Source organism: Zosterops lateralis (assembly GCF_965231275.1).
Source record: "Zosterops lateralis genome assembly, chromosome: 38".
Lineage (NCBI taxonomy): Eukaryota > Metazoa > Chordata > Aves > Passeriformes > Zosteropidae > Zosterops > Zosterops lateralis.
In genome coordinates, this window is record NC_139798.1 from 15,587 (window position 1) to 40,357 (window position 24,771).

At 49.2% G+C, this 24,771-nt stretch overlaps 2 protein-coding genes across 2 annotated transcripts in view; one reads left to right on the forward strand and one right to left on the reverse strand.

Annotated features, from left to right (window-relative positions):
- Window positions 1-2,009: 2,009 nt before the first annotated feature.
- On the reverse strand, window positions 2,010-17,042 carry RABGGTA (Rab geranylgeranyltransferase subunit alpha; the record flags this gene model as incomplete). Its single annotated transcript, XM_083882167.1, has 16 exons — window positions 2,010-2,258; window positions 3,526-3,613; window positions 5,557-5,670; window positions 6,750-6,854; window positions 7,362-7,450; window positions 9,118-9,206; window positions 9,705-9,756; window positions 9,840-9,936; window positions 10,054-10,155; window positions 11,175-11,257; window positions 11,360-11,443; window positions 12,728-12,922; window positions 13,720-13,886; window positions 14,188-14,306; window positions 15,468-15,596; window positions 16,971-17,042. The coding sequence occupies 16 exons, from the start codon at window positions 17,040-17,042 to the stop codon at window positions 2,110-2,112; spliced, it is 1,734 nt and encodes a 577-aa protein (XP_083738293.1). The 3' UTR covers window positions 2,010-2,109.
- A 103-nt stretch (window positions 17,043-17,145) lies between these two features.
- Window positions 17,146-24,771, forward strand: part of PRMT5 (protein arginine methyltransferase 5) — a gene marked incomplete at its 5' end in the record, with an annotated part of 39,668 nt that continues 32,042 nt past the window's right edge. The window contains 5 exons of the mRNA XM_083882168.1: window positions 17,146-17,230; window positions 18,171-18,342; window positions 19,966-20,084; window positions 23,183-23,268; window positions 24,446-24,580. Of these exons, the coding sequence (XP_083738294.1) occupies window positions 17,146-17,230; window positions 18,171-18,342; window positions 19,966-20,084; window positions 23,183-23,268; window positions 24,446-24,580 (597 nt within the window). The remainder of the gene's footprint in view (window positions 17,231-18,170; window positions 18,343-19,965; window positions 20,085-23,182; window positions 23,269-24,445; window positions 24,581-24,771) is intronic.

The window sequence follows — 24,771 nt, forward strand, 5'->3', positions numbered from 1 at the left end:
ACCCCCATAACTTTTCCCAGTATAAACCAGTATAAACCAGTAAGGGCGAGAGAGGCTGAAAACCATTCCCGGCAAGTCCTGGAGTGTCCCAGTATAAACCAGTACAAACCAGTACAAACCAGTATGTGGCTATGGGTGAATCAATGGCTCACTATGTGGCAGGGTGGGTCCCTATGGGGTTATCAATGGCTCATTATGTGGCAACCCCATAACTTTTCCCAGTATAAACCAGTATAAACCAGTAAGGGCGGGAGGGGCTGAAAATGATTCCCAGCGGGTCCTGGAGTGTCCCAGTATAAACCAGTACAAACCAGTATAAACCAGTACAAACCAGTATGGGGCTCAATGGTTCATTATTTGGCAGGGGGGTCCCTATGGGGAAATTCAATGGCTCATTATGTGGCAACCCCCATAACTTTTCCCAGTATAAACCAGTATAAACCAGTATAAACCAGTGGTCTCAAAAGTCGTTCCCAGTGCGTCCCAAACACCCTCCCAGTATAAACCAGTACAAACCAGTATGTGGCTGTGGGTGAATCAATGGCTCACTATGTGGCAGGGGGGTCTCTATGGGGGAAATCAATGGATCACTATGTGGCAGGGGGGTCCCTATGGGGGTTATCAATGGCTCACTATGTGGCAGGGGGTCCCTACGGGGTTATCAATGGCTCACTATGTGGCAGGGGGTCCCTACGGGGTTATCAATGGCTCACTATGTGGCAGAGTGGGTCCTTATGGGGATATCAATGGCTCACTATGTGGCGGGGGGTCCCTATGGGGTTATCAATGGCTCACTATGTGGCAGAGTGGGTCCTTATGGGGATATCAATGGCTCACTATGTGGCGGGGGGTCCCTATGGGGTTATCAATGGCTCATTATGTGGCAAAGGGGTCCCTATGGGGAAATCAATGGCTCACTATGTGGCAAGGGGGGGTCCCTATGGGGGTTATCAATGGCTCATTATGTGGCAAAGGGGTCCCTATGGGGGTTATCAATGGCTCATTATGTGGCAAAGGGGTCCCTATGGGGTTATCAATGGCTCACTATGTGGCAATGGGGGGGGTCCCTATGGGGTTATCAATGGCTCATTATGTGGCAAAGGGGTCCCTATGGGGAAATCAATGGCTCACTATGTGGCAGGGTGGGTCCTTATGGGGAGACTCAATGGATCACAATATGGCAGGGGGGTCTCCATATATGGGGAAGGGTCTGTGGCTCAGGATTTGGCAGGGGGAGTCCCTATGGGGGAAATCAATGGCTCACTATGTGGCAGGGGGGGTCTCTCCTATATAGGGAGGGGTCTGTGGCTCACTATTTGGCAGGGGGGGTCCCTATGGGGAGAACTAATGGCTCACTCTGTGGCAGGGAAGGTCAAGCTCACTATTTGGCAAGCAGAGGTTCCCACGGGGGTGACTCAATGGCTCACTATGTGGCAAGGGAGGGCTTGGCTCACTTTCTGGCAGGGTGGGTCCCTCTCGGGAAATCAATGGCTCACTTTCTGGCCGGGTGGGTCCCTATGGGGTGAATCAATGGCTCACTTTCTGGCAGGGTGAGTCCCTATGGGGAAATCGATGGCTCACTATGTGGCAATAGGGGGCGCGGCTCACTATGTGGCAACGGCGGGGGGTGTGGCTCACTTTGTGGCAAGCACTTCCCCTATGGGCTCACCCTGTGGCTCACTATTTCGCAACACCCCCCCCCCCCCCGTGAGTCACTATTTGGCAACGGCCTCGCCCCAGGGATGGGCTATGGAGCATTATTTGGCAGTGACGTCATCGCCCCACCCAAGCGGTGGCGAAACTGGGGAGGGAAAATGGGGAAACTGGGAGGGACTGGGTTATACTGGGAGAGACTGGGACAGGATTGAATGGGACTGGTTTATACTGGGAGGGACTGGGAGGGGATTGGACTTGACTGGTTTATACTGGGAGTTACTGGGATGAACTGGGAAGTCCCTGGGGGGAGTTACTGGGTTAAACTGGGACAAACTGGGACAAACTGGGCTCCATCACTTTATTGAACATCCAGGGAAAAGGAGGCGGAGCCAAACATCAAACCACGCCCAAACCCGGAAGTGCCGAGAAAGGGGCGTGTCCAGCCGCAGCCAATCAGCTCCAAGTGACGTCAACGCTTGGGAGGAGCTCGGCCAATTGGGCGGCGCCGTCGGGGGTGGAGCTTAGTGGAGTCTCAGCCAATCCCAGCAGGGCGAGGCGGGGCCAGGCGGCCAATGGGGTGAGAGCGGAGGCGTGGCCAATGGCTGGGGGCGTGGCTTGTTAGACCACGCCCACTGCGGGCTAAGCCACGCCCCTCAGTGGGGGAATGGTGGACCAGTATGGACCAGTATGGACCAGTATGGACCAGTATGGACCAGTGTGGGCCCACAGGGGTGCCCAGATCCCTCCCAGTCCCTCCCAGTATAACCCAGTTCATCCCAGTTTCTCCCAGTTCATCCCAGTATAACCCAGTAACCCCCCATGGACTTCCCAGTTCATCCCAGTAACTCCCAGTTCCCTCCCAGTTCGATCCCAGTTCCCTCCCAGTTCAAACCAGTAGCTCCCAGTTCAACTCAGTAACCCCAAACCCACTCCCAGTTCATCCCAGTTTGATCCCAGTCCATCCCAGTATAACCCAGTTCCTCCCAGTCCCTCCAAGTCCATCCCAGTATAAACCAGTAACCCCAAATCCACTCCCAGTAAGGTCCCAGTTCCCTCCCAGTTCCCTCCCAGTTCAAACCAGTAACTCCCAGTAACCCCAAACCCCCTCCCAGTCCCTCCCAGTATATCCCAGTCCCCTCCCAGTCCCTCCCAGTATAAACCAGTCCCTCCTGGTCCCTCCCAGTTCATCCCAGTAACCCCAAACCCAATCCCAGTTCATCCCAGTCCCCTCCCAGTCCCTCCCAGTATATCCCAGTCCCTCCCAGTACATCCCAGTATAACCCAGTCACTCCCAGCCCCTCCCAGTATAACCCAGTAACCCCCTCATGGCCTTCCCAGTATAAACCAGTAACTCCCAGTAACCGTAAATCCCCTCCCAGTCCATCCCAGTCCATCCCAGTTTGCCCCAGTTTGATCCCAGTCCATCCCAGTAACCCCAAACCCGCTCCCAGTAAGGTCCCAGTAACTCCCAGTATGGCCCAGTGACCCACCAGGGACATCCCAGTTCATCCCAGTTTGATCCCAGTTCATCCCAGTAACCCCAAACCCCAAACCAGTAACTCCCAGTTCCCTCCCAGTTTGTCCCAGTCCCCTCCCAGTATAAACCAGTAACTCCCAGTAACCCCAAATCCCATCCCAGTCCCTCCCAGTATAACCCAGTATAACCCAGTTCCCTCCCAGTCCCCTCCCAGTTCATCCCAGTATAATCCAGCCCCTCCCAGTCCCGTCCCAGTATAACCCAGTATATCCCAGTCCCTCCCAGTCCCTCCCAGTCCCTCCCAGTCCCTCCCAGTCTATCCCAGTATAACCCAGTCCCTCCCAGTCCCTCCCAGTCCCTCCCAGTATATCCCAGTATATCCCAGTCCGTACGGTTCCGGTCCAGGCGCAGGCGGCTCAGGCGGGGGAGGGGCGGGGCCACGCCCAGTTCGGTCACTCGGTTCCGGGACAGGTCCAGCTCCTGCACACACCGGGGTTACTGGTTTGTACTGGTTTGTACTGGTTTATACTGGGACAGACTGGGATGGACTGGGAGGGACTGGGATGAACTGGGAGGAGACTGAGAGGAGACTGGGAGGGACTGGTTTATACTGGGAGGAGACTGGGACAAACTGGGAGGGAACTGGGAGTTACTGGGATGGGATTTGGGGTTACTGGGATGGACTGGGACAAACTGGGAGGGACTGGGAGGGGATTTGGGGTTACTGGTTTATACTGGGATGGACTGGGAGGGAAATGGGATCAAACAGGGATGAACTGGGAGTAGATTTGGGGTTACTGGGACGAACTGGGATGAACTGGGATGGACTGGGAGGGACTGGGAGGGGATTTGGGGTTACCGGTTTATACTGGGAGGGAACTGGGATCAAACTGGGAGTTACTGGGATGGGATTTGGGGTTACTGGGACAAACTGGGATGGACTGGGAGGGAACTGGAAGGGGGTTTGTGGTTACTGGGAGCTACTGGTTTGTACTGGGAGGGAACTGGGAGGGAACTGGGATCAAACTGGGATGGACTGGGATGTTACTGGTCGGTTACTGGGCAATACTGGGAGTTACTGGGACCTTACTGGGAGTGGGGTTGGGATGGACTGGGATAAACCGGGATCAAACTGGGAGTTACTGGGAGGGGATTTGGGGTTACTGGGATGGACTGGGAGGGACTGGGAGGGAACTGGGATGGACTGGGAGGGACTGGTTTATACTGGGAGGAGACTGGGACAAACTGGGAGGGCACTGGGAGTTACTGGGATGGGATCTGTGGTTACTGGGATGGACTGGGATGAACTGGGATGAACTGGGAGGGATCTGGTTTGTACTGGGAGGAACTGGGAGGGACTGGGAGGGACTGGGACAAACTGGGATCAAACTGGGAGTTACTGGGAGGGGATTTGGGGTTACTGGGATGGACTGGGAGGGACTGGGAGAGGACTGGAGGGGACTGGTTTATACTGGGAGGTACTGGGAGGGGACTGGGATGAACTGGGATGGACTGCGACCAAACTGGGAGGGAACTGGGATCAAACTGGGATGGACTGGGATCTCCCTGGTGGGTCACTGGGCCATACTGGGAGTTACTGGGACCTTACTGGGAGTGGGTCTGGGGTTACTGGGATGAACTGGGACAAACTGGGACGAACTGGGATGAACTGGGAGGGTCTCTCTCTGTTACTGGGAGCACTGGGAGCCCTTACTGGTGTAACTGGGACGTGTCACTGGTGTAACTGGGAGCCCTTTACTGGTTTTACTGGTGTCATTGGTCTATACTGGTCTATACTGATCTATACTGGTTTATACTGGTCTATACTGGTCTATACTGGTTTATACTGGTCTATACTGGTTTATACTGGTCTATACTGGTTTATACTGGATTATACTGGTATATATTGGTTTATACTGGTCTATACTGGTTTATACTGGTCTACACTGGTTTATACTGGTCTATACTGGTTTATACTGGTCTATACTGGTTTATACTGGTGTTACTGGTCTATACTGGTCTATACTGGTCTATACTAGTTTATACTGGTTTATACTGGTCTATACTGGTTTATACTGGTGTTACTGGTCTATACTGGTCTATACTGGTGTCTCACCCTCAGCCTCCTCAGGGCTCCCAGGGCTCCTTACTGGTGTTACTGGTTTATACTGGGATGTGTCCCTGGGCTCACTGGGATGGGTTATCGCTCTTACTGGTTTATACTGGTTTATACTGGTTTATACTGGTTTTCTCACCCTCAGCCTCCTGAGCGCCCCCAGGGCTCGGGGCAGGGTCCTCATCTCCTTACTGGTGTTACTGGTTTATACTGGTGTGTGTCCCTGGGCTCACTGGGATGGGTTATCGCTGTTACTGGTTTATACTGGTCTATACTGGTTTATACTGGTTTATACTGGTTTTCTCACCCTCAGCCTCCTGAGCGCCCCCAGGGCTCCGGGCAGGTCCCTCAGGCCGTTCCCGCTCAGGTCCAGTCGGGTCACTCGGCTCAGACGCTCCAGGAGGGGCACAGAGGTCAGTCCCTAAAACCAGTATAGACCAGTACAGACCAGTTAGGACCAGTATAGACCAGTATAAATCATTATAAACCCATAGAAACCCATTATAACCCATTATAAACCCATTTATACCAGTATAAACCAGTATAAACCAGTAACCCCTTTATCCCTCCCAGTATAAACCAGTGACCCCCTTATCCCTCCCAGTATAAACCAGTAAAAACCAGTATAAACCAGTATAAACCAGTATAAACCAGTAAAAACCCATAGAAACCCATAGAGACCCATAGAAACCTATAGAAACCAGTATAAACCAGTACAAACCAGTATAACCCATTATAAACCCATTTATACCAGTATAAACCAGTATAAACCAGTATAAACCAGTACCCCAAACCCCTCCCAGTATAAACCAGTGACCCCCTTATCCCTCCCAGTATAAACCAGTATAAACCAGTATAAACCAGTAGCCCCAAACCCCTCCCAGTCCAAACCAGTAACTCAAAAATCCTTCCCAGTATAAACCAGTAACCCCTTTATCCCTCCCAGTATAAACCAGTATAAACCACTGACCCTCAAACCCTTCCCAGTATAAACCAGTGACCCCCAGTTCCATCCCAGTATAAACCAGTAACCCCAAACCCCTCCCATTAACCCCCCAAATCCCTCCCAGTATAAACCAGTACAAACCAGTAACCCCCTTTTCCCTCCCAGTCCCTCCCAGTATAAACCAGTAACCCCCAGACCCCTTCCAGTATAAACCAGTTTCTCCCAGTTCCCTCCCAGTATAAACCAGTAACCCCAGAATTCCATCCCAGTATAAACCAGTAACCCTCCAGTTCCCTCCCAGTATAAACTAATAACACCCAAACCCCTCCCAGTATAAACCAGTAACTCCCAAATTCTCTCCCAGTATAAACCAGTATAAACCAGTAGCCCTAAACCCCTCCCAGTACAAACCAGTAACCCCCAAACCCTCCCATTAACCCCCTAAACCCCTTCCCAGTATAAACCAGTACAAACCAGTAACCCCCAAACCTTCTCCCAGCCCCTCCCACCCCAAACCAGTATAAACCAGTACAAACCAGTCCAAACCAGTTTACCTTGGCGCTCAGGCTCAGCTCCTCCCCCTCTCCCAGTATAACCAGTGAGGCCTCGAACCGGGACTGGACGTCGGCCACGAACCCCGAGCGCAGCGGGTCGGCCTCCTGCACCAGTATGGACCAGTATGGACCAGTATGGACCAGTATAAACCAGTGTGGACCAGTGTGGACGAGTATGGACCAGTATAAACCATTATAAACCAGTATAAACCAGTATGGACTGGTATAAACCAATATAAACCAGTATAAACCAGTATAAGCCCATGACCCCAAAATTCCCTCCCAGTCCAAACCAGTATAAACCAGTGACCCCCAAAATCCATCCCAGTATAAACCAGTAATCCCAGGATTCCTTCCCAGTATAAACCAGTAACCCCCAAACTCCTTCCAGTATAAACCAGTAACCCCAAAATCCCCTCCCAGTATAAACCAGTAACCCCCAAACTCCTTCCAGTATAAACCAGTATAAACCAGTACCCCAAAATTCCTTCCCAGTATAAACCAGTAACTCAAAAATCCCTCCCAGTATAAACCAGTATAAACCAGTGACCCCAGAATCCCCTCCCAGTATAAACCAGTCCAAACCAGTATAAACCAGTCCAAACCAGTTACCTGGAGGCTCCTGAGGTGCTGGCGGATCAGGTGGGCGTGGCCTCGAGGGTCCAGAGCCGCCAACAGCAACGACAGAGTCAGCAAACAGCCTGGGAAACCAGTATGGACCAGTATAGACCAGTATGGACCAGTATGAACCAGTATGGACCAGTGTGGACCAGTATGGACCAGTATAAACCAGTATAGACCAGTATAAACCCACTATAAACCAGTATAAACCAGTATAAACCACTATAAACCAGTATAAACCAGTTTGGGGGGAATTTTGGGGATTTTTGGGGGGATTTTTTCAGGATTTTTTTGGGGATTTTTGGGGGATTTTTAAAGGGATTTTTTGGGAATTTTTTAGGAAATTTGAGGGATTTTTTGGGGGGATTTTTTCAGGGATTTTTGGCGGAAGTTTTTGGGAATTTTTGGGAATTTTTAAGGAAATTTTAGGGGATTTTTGGAGAATTTTTGGGAGGGAATTTTTGGAATTTTTAGGAATTTTTTGAATTTTTTTTCAGGATATTTTGGGGGAAATTTTTTGGGGGATTTTTAGGAATTTTTTTGGGTTTTTTTCAGGATTTTTCGGGGATTTTTTTGGGATTTTTTTTGGGGAATTTTTAGGGAGTTTTTGGGGGGATTTTTGGGGGGGTTTTGAGGGGATTTTTGGTGGAAGATTTTTGGGAATTTTTTTGGGTTTTTTTTCAGGATTTTTGTTTGGATTTTTAAAGGGATTTTTGCTGGAATTTTTTGGAACTTTTTAGGAAAATTTGGGGGGATGTTTTGGGGATTTTTTAGGAAATTTTGAGGGATTTTTGTGGGGGATTTTTTTAGGAATTTTGGGGGAATTTTTTGGGAATTTTTTAGGAAATTTTGAGGGATTTTGAGGGGATTTTTTGGGGGAATTTTTGGAGAATTTTTAGGAATTTTTTGGGAAATTTTTAGGAAATTTTGGGGGATTTTTTGTGGGTTTTTTTCCAGGGATTTTTTGGGGATTTTGGGGTTTTTGGTGGATTTTTTGGGGGGTGATTTGGGATATTTTGGGGTGGTTTTTTTAGGTATTTTGGGTTTATTTTTGGGATAATTGGGAGGTGTTTTTGAGGTTATTTTTCGGGCTTTTTTTGGGTATTTTGGGGTAATTTCTGGAGTAATTTTGTGGTATTTTTTTGGTAATTTTTGGTTAATTTGGGGATATTTTTGGGGATGTTTTTTGAGATTTTTTTGTAATTTGGGGTTATTTTGGGGTTAATTTTGGGTTAATTTTCTGTTATTTTGGGTGTGTTTTTGGGAGGTGTTTTTGGGGTTATCTTTGGAGACTTTTTTTGTAATTTTGGGTTATTTTGGGGTATTTTGGGGGTCATTTTTGGGATTATTTTTAGGAAATTTTTATTGGTATTTTGGGGTTATTTTTGGGGAATTTTTTGGGGTACCTTGGGGTCATCTTGGGGGGAATTTTGGGGTGTTTTTGTGGTATTTTGGGGTAATTTTTGGGGTTATTTTTGAGGAATTTTTTTTATATATTTTGGGATTATTTCGAGGGTAATTTTGGGGTTGTTTTTGAGGAATTTTTTGGGTGTTTTGGGATAATTTGGGGTTATTTTGGGGTGTTTTTGGAGTAACTTTGGGGTAATTTTAGGGTTATTTTGGGGGTAATTTTTGACCATTTTTGGTTTATTTTTGGAGTAACTTTGGGGTAATTTTAGGGTTATTTGGGGGATTATTTTTTGACTATTTTGGGGTCATTTTTGGGATTATTTTTGGTGTCTCCCACCTCGGCTCTGCGGCTCCAGCTCCAGCAGCTCCTGGCACATCTTCACCTGTTCCTGCAGCACCTGAACATCGGCCACGCCCAGTTCTGGCCTGGGGGCGGGGCCAGAGCCTCAGAAAGGGGCGTGGTTTGTGTTAAAGGGGCGTGGTTTAGCAAGAAAGGGGCGTGGCTTAAATCCCATAGGGATAAATGGGAGTTCTAAGTGGGCGTGGCTTAAAGAAAGGGGCGTGACTTAAATCCCATAGGGATAAATGGCAGTTCTAAGTGGGCGTGGCTTAATAAAGTGGACGTGGTTTAACCCCATAGGAATAAATGGCCGCTCTAAGTGGGCGTGGCTTAATTAAGGGGGCGTGGTTTAACCCCCATAGGGATAAATAGCCTTTTTGGGGTGGGCGTGCCTTAATAAAGGGGGCGTGGCTTAAATCCCACAGGGATAAATGGGAGTTTCTGGGTGGGCGTGGCTTAAGCCCCATAGGGATAAATGGCCTTTTTGGGTGGGCGTGGCTTAATAAAGGGGGCGTGGCTTAATTCACATAGGGGTAAATGGGAGTTCTGGGTGGGCGTGGCTTAAGAAAAGGGGCGTGGCTTACCAAAACAGCTCCCGCTCTTTGATTGGCTCCTGCCACCAAGCCTCATCCTCACCTGGCAGAGAAAAGGGGCGTGGCCAGGTGAGGAAAAATGGGCGTGGCTAGAAGTGGGTGTGGCCAAAAGGGGCGTGGCCTCACCTGGTTGCAGCGTCACCTCTCGGAGGGCGTGGTCAGGCTCCCAGGTGACCTCCAGGTGGGCGGGGCTGTCGCTGGGCGGGGCAGGGATGGGGCAGAGCTGATTTTACCTGTTAAGGTGTGTCAGTTGTGCTGTGGCCACGCCCATTCCCAAACCACGCCCATTCCTCAAGCCACGCCCACCCCAAAGCCACGCCCTTTTTTGGCTTTAGGATACCCAGGTGTGGCTCGGGCGTGGTCGCCCCTCCCCTGAGCGCCAGGGCCCGGCCAGGGTGGAGCCATTCAGGGTCGCCTTCAGCTCTGGGCACTCCGGGTTCACCTGTGAGGGGAAAAAACCCAAAATTTCAGGTGTTTTATGACCAAAAATTGGGAATTTCCAGCCCTAAAATTGGTGGGTTTAAGCCCAAAAATGTTTGGGACATCAGGTCTACCCATTGGAATGAATGGGGGGGTTTTTTTGGGACATCAGGTCTGCCCATTGGAATGAATGGGGTTTTTTTGGGACATCAGGTCTACCCATTGAAATGACTGGAGGGTTTTGGACATCAGGTCTACCCATTGAAATGAATGGGGGATTTTTTGGACATCAGGTCTACCCATTGAAGTGAATGGGAATTTTTGGACATCAGGTCTACCCATTGAAATGACTGGAGGGTTTTGGACATCAGGTCTACCCATTGGAATGAATGGGGGATTTTTTGGACATCAGGTCTACCCATTGGAATGAATGGGGGGTTTTTTGGGACATCAGGTCTACCCATTGAAGTGAATGGAAGAGTAAAAAGCCAATGGGGATTTTTAGGGACACCAGGTCTACCCCAATTAAAAATCTGGTGAGGATTTAGGGACACCAGGTCTACCCCATTCAAGTCAATAGGGATTCAGGGACACCAGGTCTACCCATTAAAGTCAATGGTGACACCGGGAAACCAGGTCTACCCATTAAAGTCAATGGGGATTTAGGGACAACAGGTCTACCCATTAAAGTCAATGGGAAATTTGAGACATCAGGTCTACCCATTAAAGTCAATGGGGATATTGGGACAACAGGTCTACCCATTAAAGTCAATGGTGATTTGGGGACACCAGGTCTACCCATTAAAGTCAATGAAGATATTGGGACAACAGGTCTACCCATTAAAGTCAATGGGGATATTGGGACAACAGGTCTACCCATTAAAGTCAATGGTGATACCAGGACAACAAGTCTACCCATTAAAGTCAATGGGGTCTTATGGACACCAGGTCTACCTCATTAAAGTCAATAGGAATTTTAGGGACACCACGTCTACCCACTTTAAAAACAGAATTTAAGGACACCAGGTCTACCTCATTCACCTTAACAGGCCGGGAAAAGATGACAGCCACAGTCTCATCCTCACGGTCGATGTGGACACAGATGACCCTCGGTGGTGGTGGGGCTGTCAGGGGACACCCCAACATTTAGAGGACACCCCAACATTCAGGGGGCACCCCAAAAATCCAGCTGAGGATCCCAGGATTGAGAGGGAAACCAGAGTTACCTCGGGAGAGGATGCAGCGCAGGTACACCCAAGCACTTTGGTCCGTGGGGTCGGTGAAGATGGCATTCTGCACCAGCTCCAGCTCTGGGGAAGGGAAAAGGAGAACCCCAAAATCTCAGGGGGGCAGCCTGGGGACACCCTGAGGTTTGAATGGGGGTACCCAGGTGTGTGGAAGCTCAGGTCTACCCATTGAAACTAATGGGGAATTAATGGACAACAGGTCTACCCATTGAAATGAATGGGGAATTAAAGAACAACAGGTCTACCCATTGAAATGAATGGAGATTTAGAGACAACAGGTCTACCCATTGAAACTAATGGATATTTAGGGACAACAGGTCTACCCATTGAAATGAATGGGGATTTATGAACAACAGGTCTACCCATTGAAACGAATGGAGACTTTAGGGACAACAGGTCTACCCATTGAAACTAATGGGGAATTAAAGGACAACAGGTCTACCCATTGAAATGAATGGAGATTTTAGGGACAACAGGTCTACCCATTGAAACTAATGGAGACTTTAGGGACAACAGATCTACCCATTGAAACTAATGGGAGATTTAGCGACACCAGGTCTACCCATTGAAACCAATGGGCTCCATGGGACACCATGTCTATCCAGTAATGTGGGGAGTTCAGGAAATCAGGTGTAGGCATTAATGTGAATGGGAAATTTGGGAATTTAGGTCTACTATTTAAGTCAAGGGGAAAATTACAACAACAGGTCAAGGGGGAAATTACAACAGGTAATTAAAATTAAATCATTAAACCCATTAAAATCAAAGACAGGAATTAGGGACACCAGTGCTACCCATTAATGACAATAGTAATTTGGGGTTTACCCGTTAATGACTATGAGGACACCAGGTCTTTCCATTAATGGCAGAGGATTTTGTGAAACCAGGTTTACTCATTGAAGTCAATGGGAAATATTTGGGTTAGCAGGTCTACCCATTGAGGTCAATGGGAAATATTTGGGTTAGCAGGTCTACCCATTGAGGTCAATGGGAAATATTTAGGTCAGCAGGTCTATCCATTGGAGTCAATGGGAAATACTTGGGTTAACAGGTCTACCCATTAAAATCAATGGGAATTTTGGGACACCAGGTCTACCCATTGAAGTCAATGAGGATTTTGGGACATCAGGTCTACCCATTAAAGTCAATGGGGATATTGGGACAACAGGTCTACCCATTAAAGTCAATGGGGATTTGGGGACAACAGGTCTACCCATTAATGGCAATGGAGATTTTTGGGGGACACCAGGTCTACCCATCCAACCAAACTTTAAAGTGAGGGGCTGGAAATTTTTTTGGTTAAGATCTCACCAAACTCCCGGGAATTTTTCCAGGGGAAACTCTCACCTTCCTTCAGCCTTTCAGGGGGCAGCACCCCGGCCTCGCCATCCCCATGGTTCCTGGCAGGTGCCAGCAGCCTCAGCCGGTGGTGCCAGGCAGAGAAGTTGGAGAAATCACGGCTCAGCAGGGCCCCAGCATAGGCCAGCTCAGCCTCGGGGTCCTGCCCAGCCACCAGTGTCCGTCGGTGCTCCCAGGCGTGGACTGAAAGGACACCAGTATAAACCAGTAAGAACTGGGAGCTGCCATTGAGCCCTTGTGGCAGCAGCTTCCAGAATAAACCAGTAAGGGTTCATGCAGCCAAACCCATTCCCAGTATGGGATTTAGGGGTAACAGGTCCAACGCCATTAAAGTGAATGGAAAATTTTTGGACACCAGAGCTACACCATTAAAGTCAATGGAGATTTGGGGACACCAGGTCTACCCCATTAAAGTCAATGGAGAATTTTTGGACACCAGGTCTACCCATTAATGTCTATGGAGATTTGGGGACACCACGTCTACCCATTAATGGCAATGGGAATTTACAGACATCAGGTCTACCCATTAAAGTCAATGGGGATTTTGGGACAACAGGTCTACCCATTAAAGTCAATGGGAATTCAGGGACACCAGGTCTACCCCATTAAAGTCAATGGAGAATTCAGGGACACCAGGTCTACCCCATTAAAGTCAATGGAGAATTCAGGGACACCAGGTCTACCCATTAAAGTCAATGGGAATTCAGGGACACCAGGTCTACCCCATTAAAAATGGAGAATTCAGGGACACCAGGTCTACCCATTAAAGTCAATGGAGAATTCAGGGACACCAGGTCTACCCCATTAAAGTCAATGGGGATTTTGGGACACCAGGTCTACCCATTAAAGTCAATGGGGATTTTGGGACACCAGGTCTACCCATTCAAGGCAAGTCTAAGCCTTGGGGCTCCTCCATTTACACTGAGACAGCACCAGTACAAACCAGTACAAACCAGTATAAACCAGTATAAAGCACTCACAGTTACGGGAATCGGCCGCCAGGAGGCGCTCACACAGCGCCAGGTCCTCCCGGCCAGCAGGGGGCGCCGGGGCGTGGCCCAGCACCCAACTCCGGTGGTGCCACGCCCCGTAAGATTTGGGGTTCACCCCCAGGCATTGGGCCACGAAGGAGAGCTCCGAGGGCACCCTGGGACCAGTATAAACCAGTATGAACCAGTATGAACCAGTATAAACTAATATAGACCAGTATAAGTCTTAAAAACCAGTATAAACCAGTATAAACCAGTATAAACCAGTATAAACCAGTATAAACCAATAACCCCAAACTCCCTTTTCACCCCTTTTTAACCCTCCCAGTCCCTCCCAGTTCCTTCCCAGTCCAAACCAGTTAATTCCCAGTCCAAACCAGTTCATTCCCAGTCCAAACCAGTTCCCTCCCGGCCTCCCCGGACCCAAACCAGTACAAACCAGTATAAACCAGTACAAACCAGTCCCCTCCCAGCGCTGCCAGGGCGCGTCTCCGGAGGTTCCAGCAGGTGCCGACGTCGGGATTGGCCGCCAGGACTGACCCGGTCAGGGAGAGCACCTGGGCTGGGGGCGCCCCCTGCTGGCCAGGGAATCCCAGTATAAACCAGTATAAACCAGTATAGACCAGTATAGACCAGTATAGACCAGTATAAACCAATATAAACCAGTATAAATTAGTATAAACCAGTATAAGCCACTATAAACCAGTACAAACCAGTAGAGCTCCCAGTTCCCTCCCAGTATAAACCAGTAAAAGCTTCCCAGGGATTTCCCAGTATAAACCAGTAACTCCCAGTTCCCTCCCAGTTCAAACCAGTGACCCCGAATCCCCTCCCAGTATAAACCAGTATGGCCCAGTGACCTCCCAGTAACCACAAATCACCTCCCAGTTCATCCCAGTTCACCCCAGTACAAACCAATAACCCCCAAACTCCCTCCCAGTATAAACCAGTGACCCCCAGTCCCTTCCAGTATAAACCAGTGACCCCCAGTTCCCTCCCAGTATAAACCAGTGACCCCCAGTTCCCTCCCAGTCCCTCCCAGTCCCTCCCCAGTTAGTCCCAGTCTCCTCCCAGTAACTCCCAGTATAAACCAGTAAGGCCCAGTCCCTCCCAGTCCCTCTCAGTTCAAACCAGTGACCCCAAATCCCCTCCCAGTATAAACCAGTAACTCCCACTAACCCTCCCAGTTTAAACTAGTGACTCCCAGTATAAACCAGTATGGCCCAGTTCCCTCCCAGTCCCTCCCAGTTTATCCCAGTTCCCTCCCAGTTCATCCCAGTAACTCCAAATCCCATCCCAGTAACTCCCAGTTTGATCCCAGTTCATCCCAATTCACCCCAGTACAAACCAGTAACCCCCAAACTCCCTCCCAGTATAAACCAGTGACCCCCAGTTCCCTCCCAGTCCATCCCAGTATAAACCCCAAATCCCCTTCCAGTCCCCCCCAGGCCCCTCCCAGTATAAACCAGTTTATCCCAGTCCCTCCCAGTCTCTCCCAGTATAAACCAGTAACCCCAAACTCCCTCCCAGTCCCCTCCCAGTCCCTCCCAGTATAAACCAGTACAAACCAGTAGCCCCAGTAAGGTGTCCATGACCTCCCAGTCCCTCCCAGTTCATCCCAGTAACCCCAAACTCCCTCCCAGTTCCCTCCCAGTCCCTCCCAGTATAAACCAGTAACTCCCAGTAACCCCAAAGCCCCTCCCAGGCCCCTCCCAGTATGTCCCAGTCCAAACCAGTACCCCCAGCAGGGTGTCCATGGCCTCCCGGTATTGCCTCAGTTTCTCCTCTCGCTGCCGGCGCCGGGCGGAGTCCGGGGGGCGGAGCTTGAGCCGCCCGTGCTGGGGGGAACTGGTTTGTACTGGGACAGACTGGGGGGGACTGGGAGGGGCTGGGAGGGGACTGGAATCAAACTGGGAGGGACTGGGAGGGACTGGGACAGGATTGGATGGGACTGGTTTATACTGGGAGGGAACTGGGAGTTACTGGTTTGGGGTTTGGGGTTACTGGGATGAACTGGGATCAAACTGGGATGAACTGGGATGTCCCTGGTGGGTCACTGGGCCATACTGGGAGTTACTGGGACCTTACTGGGAGCGGGTTTGGGGTTACTGGGATGGACTGGGAGGGAACTGGGAGGGAACTGGGATAAACTGGGAGGGGATTTGGGGTTACTGGGATGAACTGGGACAGGATTGGATGGGACTGGTTTATACCGGGAGGGAACTGGGAGGGGACTGGGATAAACTGGGAGGGGGTTTGTGGTCACTGGGAGGTCACTGGGCCGTACTGGTTTATACTGGGAGGGGATTTGGGGTCACTGGTTTGAACTGGGAGGGACTGGGAAGGACTGGGATGAACTGGGAGGGACTGGGAGGGAATTGGGAGGGGATTTGGGGTTACTGGTTTATACTGGGAGGGAACTGGGATCAAACTGGGATGTCCCTGGTGGGTCACTGGGCCATACTGGGAGTTACTGGGACCTTACTGGGAGGGGATTTGGGGTTACTGGGATGGACTGGGAGGGACTGGGAAGGGCTCAGAGTTACTGGGAGGGAACTGGGTCAAACTGGGAGGGAACTGGGCCTTACTGGTTTATACTGGGAGGGGTCAGTATGTGGACTCGGGGGTTACTGGGATGAACTGGGAGGTCACTGGGCTGAACTGGGGTGAACTGGGAGCCCCGGCCTGTCCCATTCATTCCAATGGGGGGGGGGGGGATGATTTCCTCTGGGATAAACGGGGCTGAACTGGGAGTGACTGGGATGAACTGGGAGGTCACTGGGCTGAACTGGGAGGGACTGGGATAAACTGGGATGGACTGGGCTGAACTGGGAGGTCACTGGGCTGAACTGGGCTGAACTGGGAGCCCCGGCCGGTTCCATTCCGAGGGGAAAGGGGGGGGACCCGGCCGCTCCCATTCATCCCAATGGAGGGGTGGGTAGAAATGAACCATTTCCTCACCATTTCCTCCTCTTTCCTGCAGCAATCCTCGACCTGCGGGCGACACCACGGAGCTCAAACCAATCCCGGCACAATCCCAAACCCTTCCCGGTAATCCCGAAACCGATTTAATCCCCTTTTGACCCTTTATTTTAAATCCCGGGACTCACCGGAGAAACAGCGGCGGCGGCTGAGGGGGCGGCGCGGGGGATGCCGGGAATGGCGCCCGCCGCGGGGAATCATGGGATATACCGAGGCTTTAATGCAGTTCAATGGGGAGCGCGGGGCATGACGGGATATACCGATGCAATGAGCGGCGCCATTTTCCCTTTGCAGAGCATTATGGGATATACCGAGGCAATGGGCGCAGCCATCTTCGATTGCGGGTTGTATTTGGTTAAGCAACGCCCATCTCATTGTCATGCAAATATATGCAAATTTATGCTTTCGTAATTAGAAATGGCTGGGAATGGGCATATGGGGATTGGGAGTTACTGCTTTATACTGGGAGGGGACTGGGAGGGGCTGGGGCTTATCTTGGACTCCTCCCATTTATTAATGCGTAAGTTTTATGTAAACTTATGCAAATCCGATGTGGAATAAGCATGAATTACATCACTGCAAATGTGGATTTTGGGGACTGGGGGTTACTAGTTTATACTGGGACGGATTTGGGGGTTGCTGGTTTATACTGGGAGGTGATCCACATTTAATTCACATTTTATTTCATGTCTCATTTGCATAAATTTACATAGATTTGCATATTGACAAGGTGGGCCTGGTCAGAACTGCACCCAGGCCTATTCCCAGTATAAACCAGTATAACCCGGTGCCCTCCCCATCCCCTCAAAATTTGCTTTTTTTTTTTTCCCCAAAATTCACAGTTTTTTCTCCCAAAATTCTGAGATTTTTGCCCAAATTTCCCAATTTAGGAAACTGATCCCCAAACCCCCCAAAATTTCTCCAAATAACTTAAAAAAAAATCCCCAAATATCCCACAAAATTCTGCCAAAAAAATCCCTGAAACGTCGCGATTTTTTTTGCCCAAATTTCGCCTTTTTTTGCCTAAAATTCGCCTTTTTTCCCCTCAAATTTCCCATTTCAGGAAACTGATCCCAAAACCCTCAAATCTCGCCTCAGATACATTGGGGGAATGATTGACAGCCCGTGCCGCCCATCTATTGGTTGGCAGGATATGATTGACAGCTCACTTAAGGCTTTGATTGGCTGAGAGCATCTTGTGGGCGTGCACAACGATCTTTGCGTTGATTGACAGCCAGAACAGCGCTCCTATTGGCTCACACACACATGGGGGTGGACTCAACCTTCCCGCCACCTCTTTGATTGACAGCCAGCGCCGCGCGCCTATTGGCTCGCTATTTTCCCGCCTCCGCCGTGATTGACGCCTTTCTGCGTTCTCCCATTGCCTAGCTGTTCCTTATGGGCGGGCACAACCTTTGCGCTTTGATTGACAGCTCCTTCCTGCTCTTCTATTGGCTGAGAGGGAGGCGGGCTCGGCGCTGATTGGCCGCCGCCTCACGGAGGGGGCGGGAGCAGAGGCGCAGCGATGGCGGCGGGACCGGGAGCAGCGGGCGCCGCTCGCGTCTCCTCGGGCCGCGACCTGAACTGCGTCCCGGAGGTGGCGGGAGCGCTGGGGGCCGTGGCCAGGCAGGGGTGAGAGCGAGACCCCCTAAAACTTGGAAAAAAACCCCAAAATCCCATTCGGGAGCGTCTAAAAACCGACCCCGAAATCCCCCCGCGTGTCTCCGGGAGGGCCCGGCGGGAACCTCAAAATCCCTCAGGAATCCCAAACCCCCTCAGAAATCCTCGAACCCCCTCAGGAATCCCAAAAGCCCCTCAGAGATCCCAAAAAGCCCCTCAGGGAACCTCAAATCCCTTCAGAGATCCCCAAATGCCCTCAGGGATCATCAAACCCCCTCAGGGATCCCCCAAATCCCTTCAGGAACCCCCAATAACTTTAAGGATCCCCAAGTCCTTTCAGGAATCCCCAAAATCTCCTCAGGGATCCCCAAACCTTTTCAGGAACCCGCAAATCCCTTCAGGAATCCCCAAAATCCCCTCAGAGACCCCAAATCCCTTCAGGAATCCCCAAATCCCTTTAAGGATTCCCCAAATCCCCTCAGGAACCCCTAAAATCCCCTCAGGGAACCTCAAATCATTTCAGGAATCCCCCAAATCCCCTCAGAGATCCCCAAATTTCCTCAAAACTCCCTAAAATCCCTTCAAGGATCTTCAAAATCCCCTCAGGACTCTCCAAATCCCTTCAGGAATCCCCCAAATTCCTTCAGGGACCCCCAAAATCCCCTCAGAGACCCCAAATTTCCTCAAAACTCCCCAAAATCCCCTCAGGACTCTCAAAATCCCCTCAGAGACCCCAAAACCCTTCAAGGATCCCCAAAATCCCCTCAAAGACCCCAAAATTCTCCTCAAAGACCCCAAAAATCCCCTCAGGGGGTCCCAAAATCTCTTCAGAGATCCTCAAAAATCCCCCAAATTCTCCCAAATTTTCCAAAATTTCCCAAATTCCCTCAAGGATCTCCTCCAGTCCCCTCCCAGTATATCCCAGTATGGCCCAGTTCCCTCCCAGTTCAAACCAGTGACCCCAAACCCCCTCCCAGTATAAACCAGTGACCCCGAATCCCCTCCCAGTATAAACCAGTGACCCCAAATCCCCTCCCAGTATAAACCAGTATGGCCCAGTGACCTCCCAGTAACCACAAACCCCCTCCCAGTTCATCCCAATTCCCCCCAGTACAAACCAGTGACCCCCAAACTCCCTCCCAGTACAAACCAGTGACCCCCAGTCCATCCCAGTTCCCTCCCAGTTCCTCCCAGTCCATCCCAGTATAAACCAGTAACCCCAGACCCGCTCCCAGTAAGGTCCCAGTAACTCCCAGTATGGCCCAGTGACCCACCAGGGACATCCCAGTTCATCCCAGTTTGATCCCAGTTCATCCCAGTAACCCCAAAACCCCTCCCAGTCCATCCCAGTGCCTTCCCAGTTCATCCCAGTAACTCCCAGTCCCCTCCCAGTTTGTCCCTGTTCATCCCAGTCCCTTCCCAGTTCAGCCCAGTTTATCCCAGTCCCTCCCAGTCACTCCCAGTATAACCCAGTCCCCTCCCAGCCCCTCCCAGTCCATCCCAGTATAAACCAGTAACCCCCAAACCCCTCCCAGTTCCCTTTAAATCCCCCCCAGTCCCCCCCAGTCCCTCCCAGTGACCCCAAACCCCCTCCCAGTCCCCCCCAGTCTGTCCCAGTAACCCCGGTGTGTTCAGGTTCGATTTCCTGTGCATCCCCCTGTTCCACCCTCGGCACCGGCGGGAATTCGGGGCGGGGCCGGCCCGGGAACGCCCCGGGCCCCAAACCCGCTCGGATCTGGTGCTGGCCGGCCGCGGTGAGCACTGCGGGGACTGGGGGACTGGGGGAGACTGGGGGAGACTGGGAGGGGACTGGGGGAGACTGGGAGGGGACTGGGAGGCGAAAAAACGGGGAAAAACGGGGAAAAATGGTAAAAAAATGGGGGGAAATGGCGGAAAAATGGCGAAAAAAGGGTTAAAAATGGGGGCAAATAGGAGGAAGGGGGTTTGGGGTTACTGGTTTATACTGGGAGGGAACTGGGATGGAGTGGGAGGGACTGGGAGGCGAAAAAACGGGGGAAAATGGTGAAAAAATGGGGGGAAAATGGCGAAAAAATGGTTAAAAATGGCGAGGAAAGGATTAAAAATGGGGAAGAAAGGGTTAAAAATGGGGGAAATCTGGGGAAAAGAGATTTGGGGTTACTGGTTTATACTGGGAGGGACTGGGAGGCGAAAAAACGGGGGAAAATGGTGAAAAAATGGCGAAAAAATGGTTTAAAATGGCGAAGAAAGGATTAAAAATGGGGAAGAAAGGGTTAAAAATGGGGGAAATGGGGGGAAAAGGGGTTTGGGGTTACTGGTTTGGACTGGTTTATACTGGGAGGGAACTGGGAGGGGAAAAGATGGGAAAATGGGGAAAAAGGGGTTAAAAATGGGGAAAAAATAGGGAAGAAAGGGGAATAAAGGGTTAAAAATGGGGGAAATGGGGAGACAAGGGATTTGGGGTTACTGGTTTATACTGGGAGAGACTGGGAGGGACTGGGAGGGGAAAAATGGGGGAAAATGGTGGAAAAAGGGTTAAAAATGGTGGGGAAATGGGGAAGAAATGGTTAAAAATGGGTTTTAAAGGGTTAAAAAGGAGGGAAATGGGGTTTGGGGTTACTGGTTTATACTGGGAGGGACTGGGAGGCGAAAAAACGTGGGAAAATGGTGAAAAAATGGCGAAAAAATGGTTAAAAATGGCGAAGAAAGGGTTAAAAATGGGGAAGAAAGGGTTAAAAATGGGGGAAATGGGGGGAAAAGAGATTTGGGGTTACTGGTTTATACTGGGAGGGAACTGGGAGGGGCCTGGGAGGGGAAAAAACGGGGAAAAATGGGGGAAAAGGGTTTAAAATGGTGAAAAAATGGGGAAGAAAGGGGAATAAAGGGTTAAAAAGGGTGGGGAAATGGGGAAGAAAGGGTTAAAAATGGGGGAAATGGGGAGACAAGGGATTTGGGGTTACTGGTTTATACTGGGAGGGAACTGGGAGGTGAAAAAATGGGGAAAAAAGGGTTAAAAATGGTGAAGAAAAGGTTAAAAATAGAGAAGAAAGGGTTAAAAATGGTGAAGAAAGGGTTAAGAATGGGTTTTAAAGGGTTAAAAATGGGGGAAATGGGGTTTGGGGTTACTGGTTTATACTGGGAGAGACTGGGAGGGAACTGGGAGGTCAAAAAATGGGGAAAAATGGGGTAAAATGGTGAAAAAAAGGTGAAAAAAGGGTTAAAAGTGGCAAAGAAAGGGTTAAAATGGCGAAGAAAGGGTTAAAAATGGGGGAAATGGAGGGAAAAGAGATTTGGGGTTACTGGTTTATACTGGGGGGGAACTGGAGGGGACTGGGAGGGAAAAAATGGGGGGAAATGGTGAAAAAATAGGGAAAAATGGCGAAAAATGAGGGGAAATGGGGAAGAAAGGGTTAAAAATGGGGAAGAAAGGGTTAAGACTGGGAGGGAAAATGGGGAAAATGGGGTTTGGGGTTACTGGTTTATACTGGGAGGGAACTGGGATTCAACTGGGATAAACTGGGAGGGACTGGGAGGCGAAAAAACGGGGAAAATGGTGAAAAAATAGGGGAAAATGGCAAAGAAAGGGTTAAAAATGGCAAAGAAAGGGTTAAAAATGGGGAAGAAAGGGTTAAAAATGGGGAAGAAAGGGTTAAAAAAAGGGGAAATGGGGTTTGGGGTTACTGGTTTGGACTGGTTTATACTGGGAGGGGAAAAAACGGGGAAAAATGGGGAAAAAATGGGAAAAAAAAGGTGAAAAAAGGGGTAAAAATGGCAAAGAAAGGGTTAAGAATGGGAGGGAAAGGGTTAAAAATCGAGAAAAATTGGGAAAAGGGGTTTGGGGTTACTGGTTTATACTGGGAGGGAACTGGGAGGTGAAAAAATGGTGAAAAAAGGGTTAAAAATGGGAAAAAATGGGGGGAAAAGGGTTAAAAATGGCAAAGAAAGGGTTAAAAATGGGGAAGAAAGGGTTAAAAGTTGGAAAAAATGGGTTAAATTGGGGACGAAAGGGTTAAAAGTGGGGGAAAGGGGGTTTGGGGTCACTGGTTTATACTGGTTTATACTGGGAGGGGAAAATGGGTGGAGTTTTGGGGTGAATTTGGGGGATTTTGGGGATGAATTTTGGGACAAATTTCGGCGTTTTTGGGGTGAATTTTAGGGTTTTTTGGGGTGAATTTGGGGGATTTTTGAGGTGAATTTGGGTGGTTTTGGGCTGAATTTTCAGACAAATTTGGGTGAATTTTGGGGTGAATTCGGGGGTTTTTTGGGGGTGATTTCTGGGCTGAATTTTGGTTTTTTTGGGTTTTTTTGGGGTGAATTTGGGAGGTTTGGGGATGAATTTTGGGGTGAATTTGGGTGATTTTTGGGATGAATTTTGGGACAAATTTCAGCGTTTTTGGGGTGAATTTTGAGGTGAATTTGGGTGATTTTTGGGATGAATTTTGGGGAATAATTTGGATTATTTTTGCGATAAATTTTGGAGTGAATTTGGGTGATTTTTGGGGTGAATTTTGGGACAAATTTGGCTGATTTTTGGGGTGAATTTGGGTGATTTTTGTGGTGAATTTTGGGGTGAATTTGGATGATTTTTGGGGATCAATTTTGGGGTAAATCTTGGTGGTTTTGGGGTGATTTTTTGGGTTTTTTGGGGTGAATTTTGGGGTGAATTTGGGGCGTTTTTGGGGTGAATTTCGGTGGTTTTGGGCTGAATTTTGGGACAAATTTGGCTGATTTTTGGGATGAATTTTGGGTTTTTTGGGCTGAATTTTTGGGTGAATTTTGGGAACGTTTGTGGTGATTTTGTGGTGAATTTTGGGGTAAATTCGGATGTTTTTGTGGTGATTTTTGGGGTGAATTTGGGCATTTTTTGGGGCAGACTGGAACACTCTGATCGTGGGGAAATTGTCCCCCTGGATCCGCCCGGACTCGCCCCTGGAGCACGTCAGGAAAAACTCCCAAAAGGTGAATTTTGGGGAAATTTGGGACAATTTTGGGAAATTTGGGGCAATTTTAAGGATTTGGGGGCAATTTTGGGGATTTTTGGGGGAATTTTGGGGGAAATTTGGGGGAATTTTGGGGAAATTTGGGACTATTTTAGGGAATTTGGGGGAATTTTGGTGAATTTTAAGGCAATTTGTGCAATTTTGGGGATTTTTGGGGGAATTTTGGGGGGATTTTGGGGGAATTTTGGGGGGATTTTGGGGGAATTTTGGGGTAATTTGGGACAAATTTGGGGAAATTTTGGAGAATTTTGGGGAATTTTTGGGAAAATTTGGGACAATTTGGGGGAATTTTGGGGGAATTTTTGGGGAAATTTGGGACAATTTAAGGGATTTTGGGGGAATTTTGGGACAAATTTGGGGAAATTTTGGGGAATTTTGGGGAATTTTTGGGGAAATTTGGGACAATTTTGGGGGAATTTTTGGGGGAATTTTGGGACAATTTTGGGGAATTTTGGGGGAATTTTTGGGGAAATTTGGGCAATTTTTGGGGAAATTTTGGGGAAATTTTGGGCAATTTTTGGGGATTTTTAGGGGAATTTTGGGACAATTTTGGGGAAATTTAGGGGATTTTGGGGTAATTTGGGACAAATTTGGGCCAATTTTAGGGAATTTGGGGAATTTTGGGACAATTTTGGGGCAATTTTGGGATAATTTTGGGACAATTTTGGGGAATTTTGGGGCAATTTTGGGACAATTTTGGGGAAATTTGGGGCAATATTGTCCCAAATTTCCCCAAAATTGCCCCAAAATTCCCCCAAAGTTTTTTGGGGAAATTTTGGGGTGAAATTGTGGGGCATTTTCGGGTGAATTTTGGGGAATTTTTGGGTTGAATTTGGGGCGATTTGGGGCTGAAATTTGCGTTGAATTTTGGGTTGAATTTGGGGGATTTCCGGGGTGAATTCTTGGGTAAATTTGGATGATTTTGAGTTGAATTTTGGGAGTAAATTTTGAGGTTAAATTTGAGTGAATTTTGGGTCAAATTTGAGTGAATTTGAAGGATTTTGAGCTGAATTCGGATTATTTTCCCCTCAAATTTGTCCCAAATCCCCCAAATTTCACACAGAATTTTGGGGAAATTTCCACTAAACTTTAAAATTTCAATAATTTATTAAATTTTGTGTTAATTTTCCCCCCAGGCACTAAAACAGGAGCTGGATTTCGGGGCTTACCTGGGCCTGGCCGCTCACCTGGTGCCCCTCAGGGGCCCCCACAACCCCAACCTGGCCCGGGGCCTCAGTGCCCACCTCAACAGCGGCCACCACGCCACTCAGGTGACTCATTTATACTGGTTTGGACTGGTTTGGACTGGGAGGGGGTCTGGGGGGAGTTTGGGGGAGTTTTGTGGCTTTTAAATGGGAAAAAATGGGGAAAAAATGGGGAAAAAATGGGGAAAAATGGAGTAAAAATGGTGATTTTGGGACTGGTTTGGTTCTGGTTTATACTGGGAGGGAACTGGTTTATA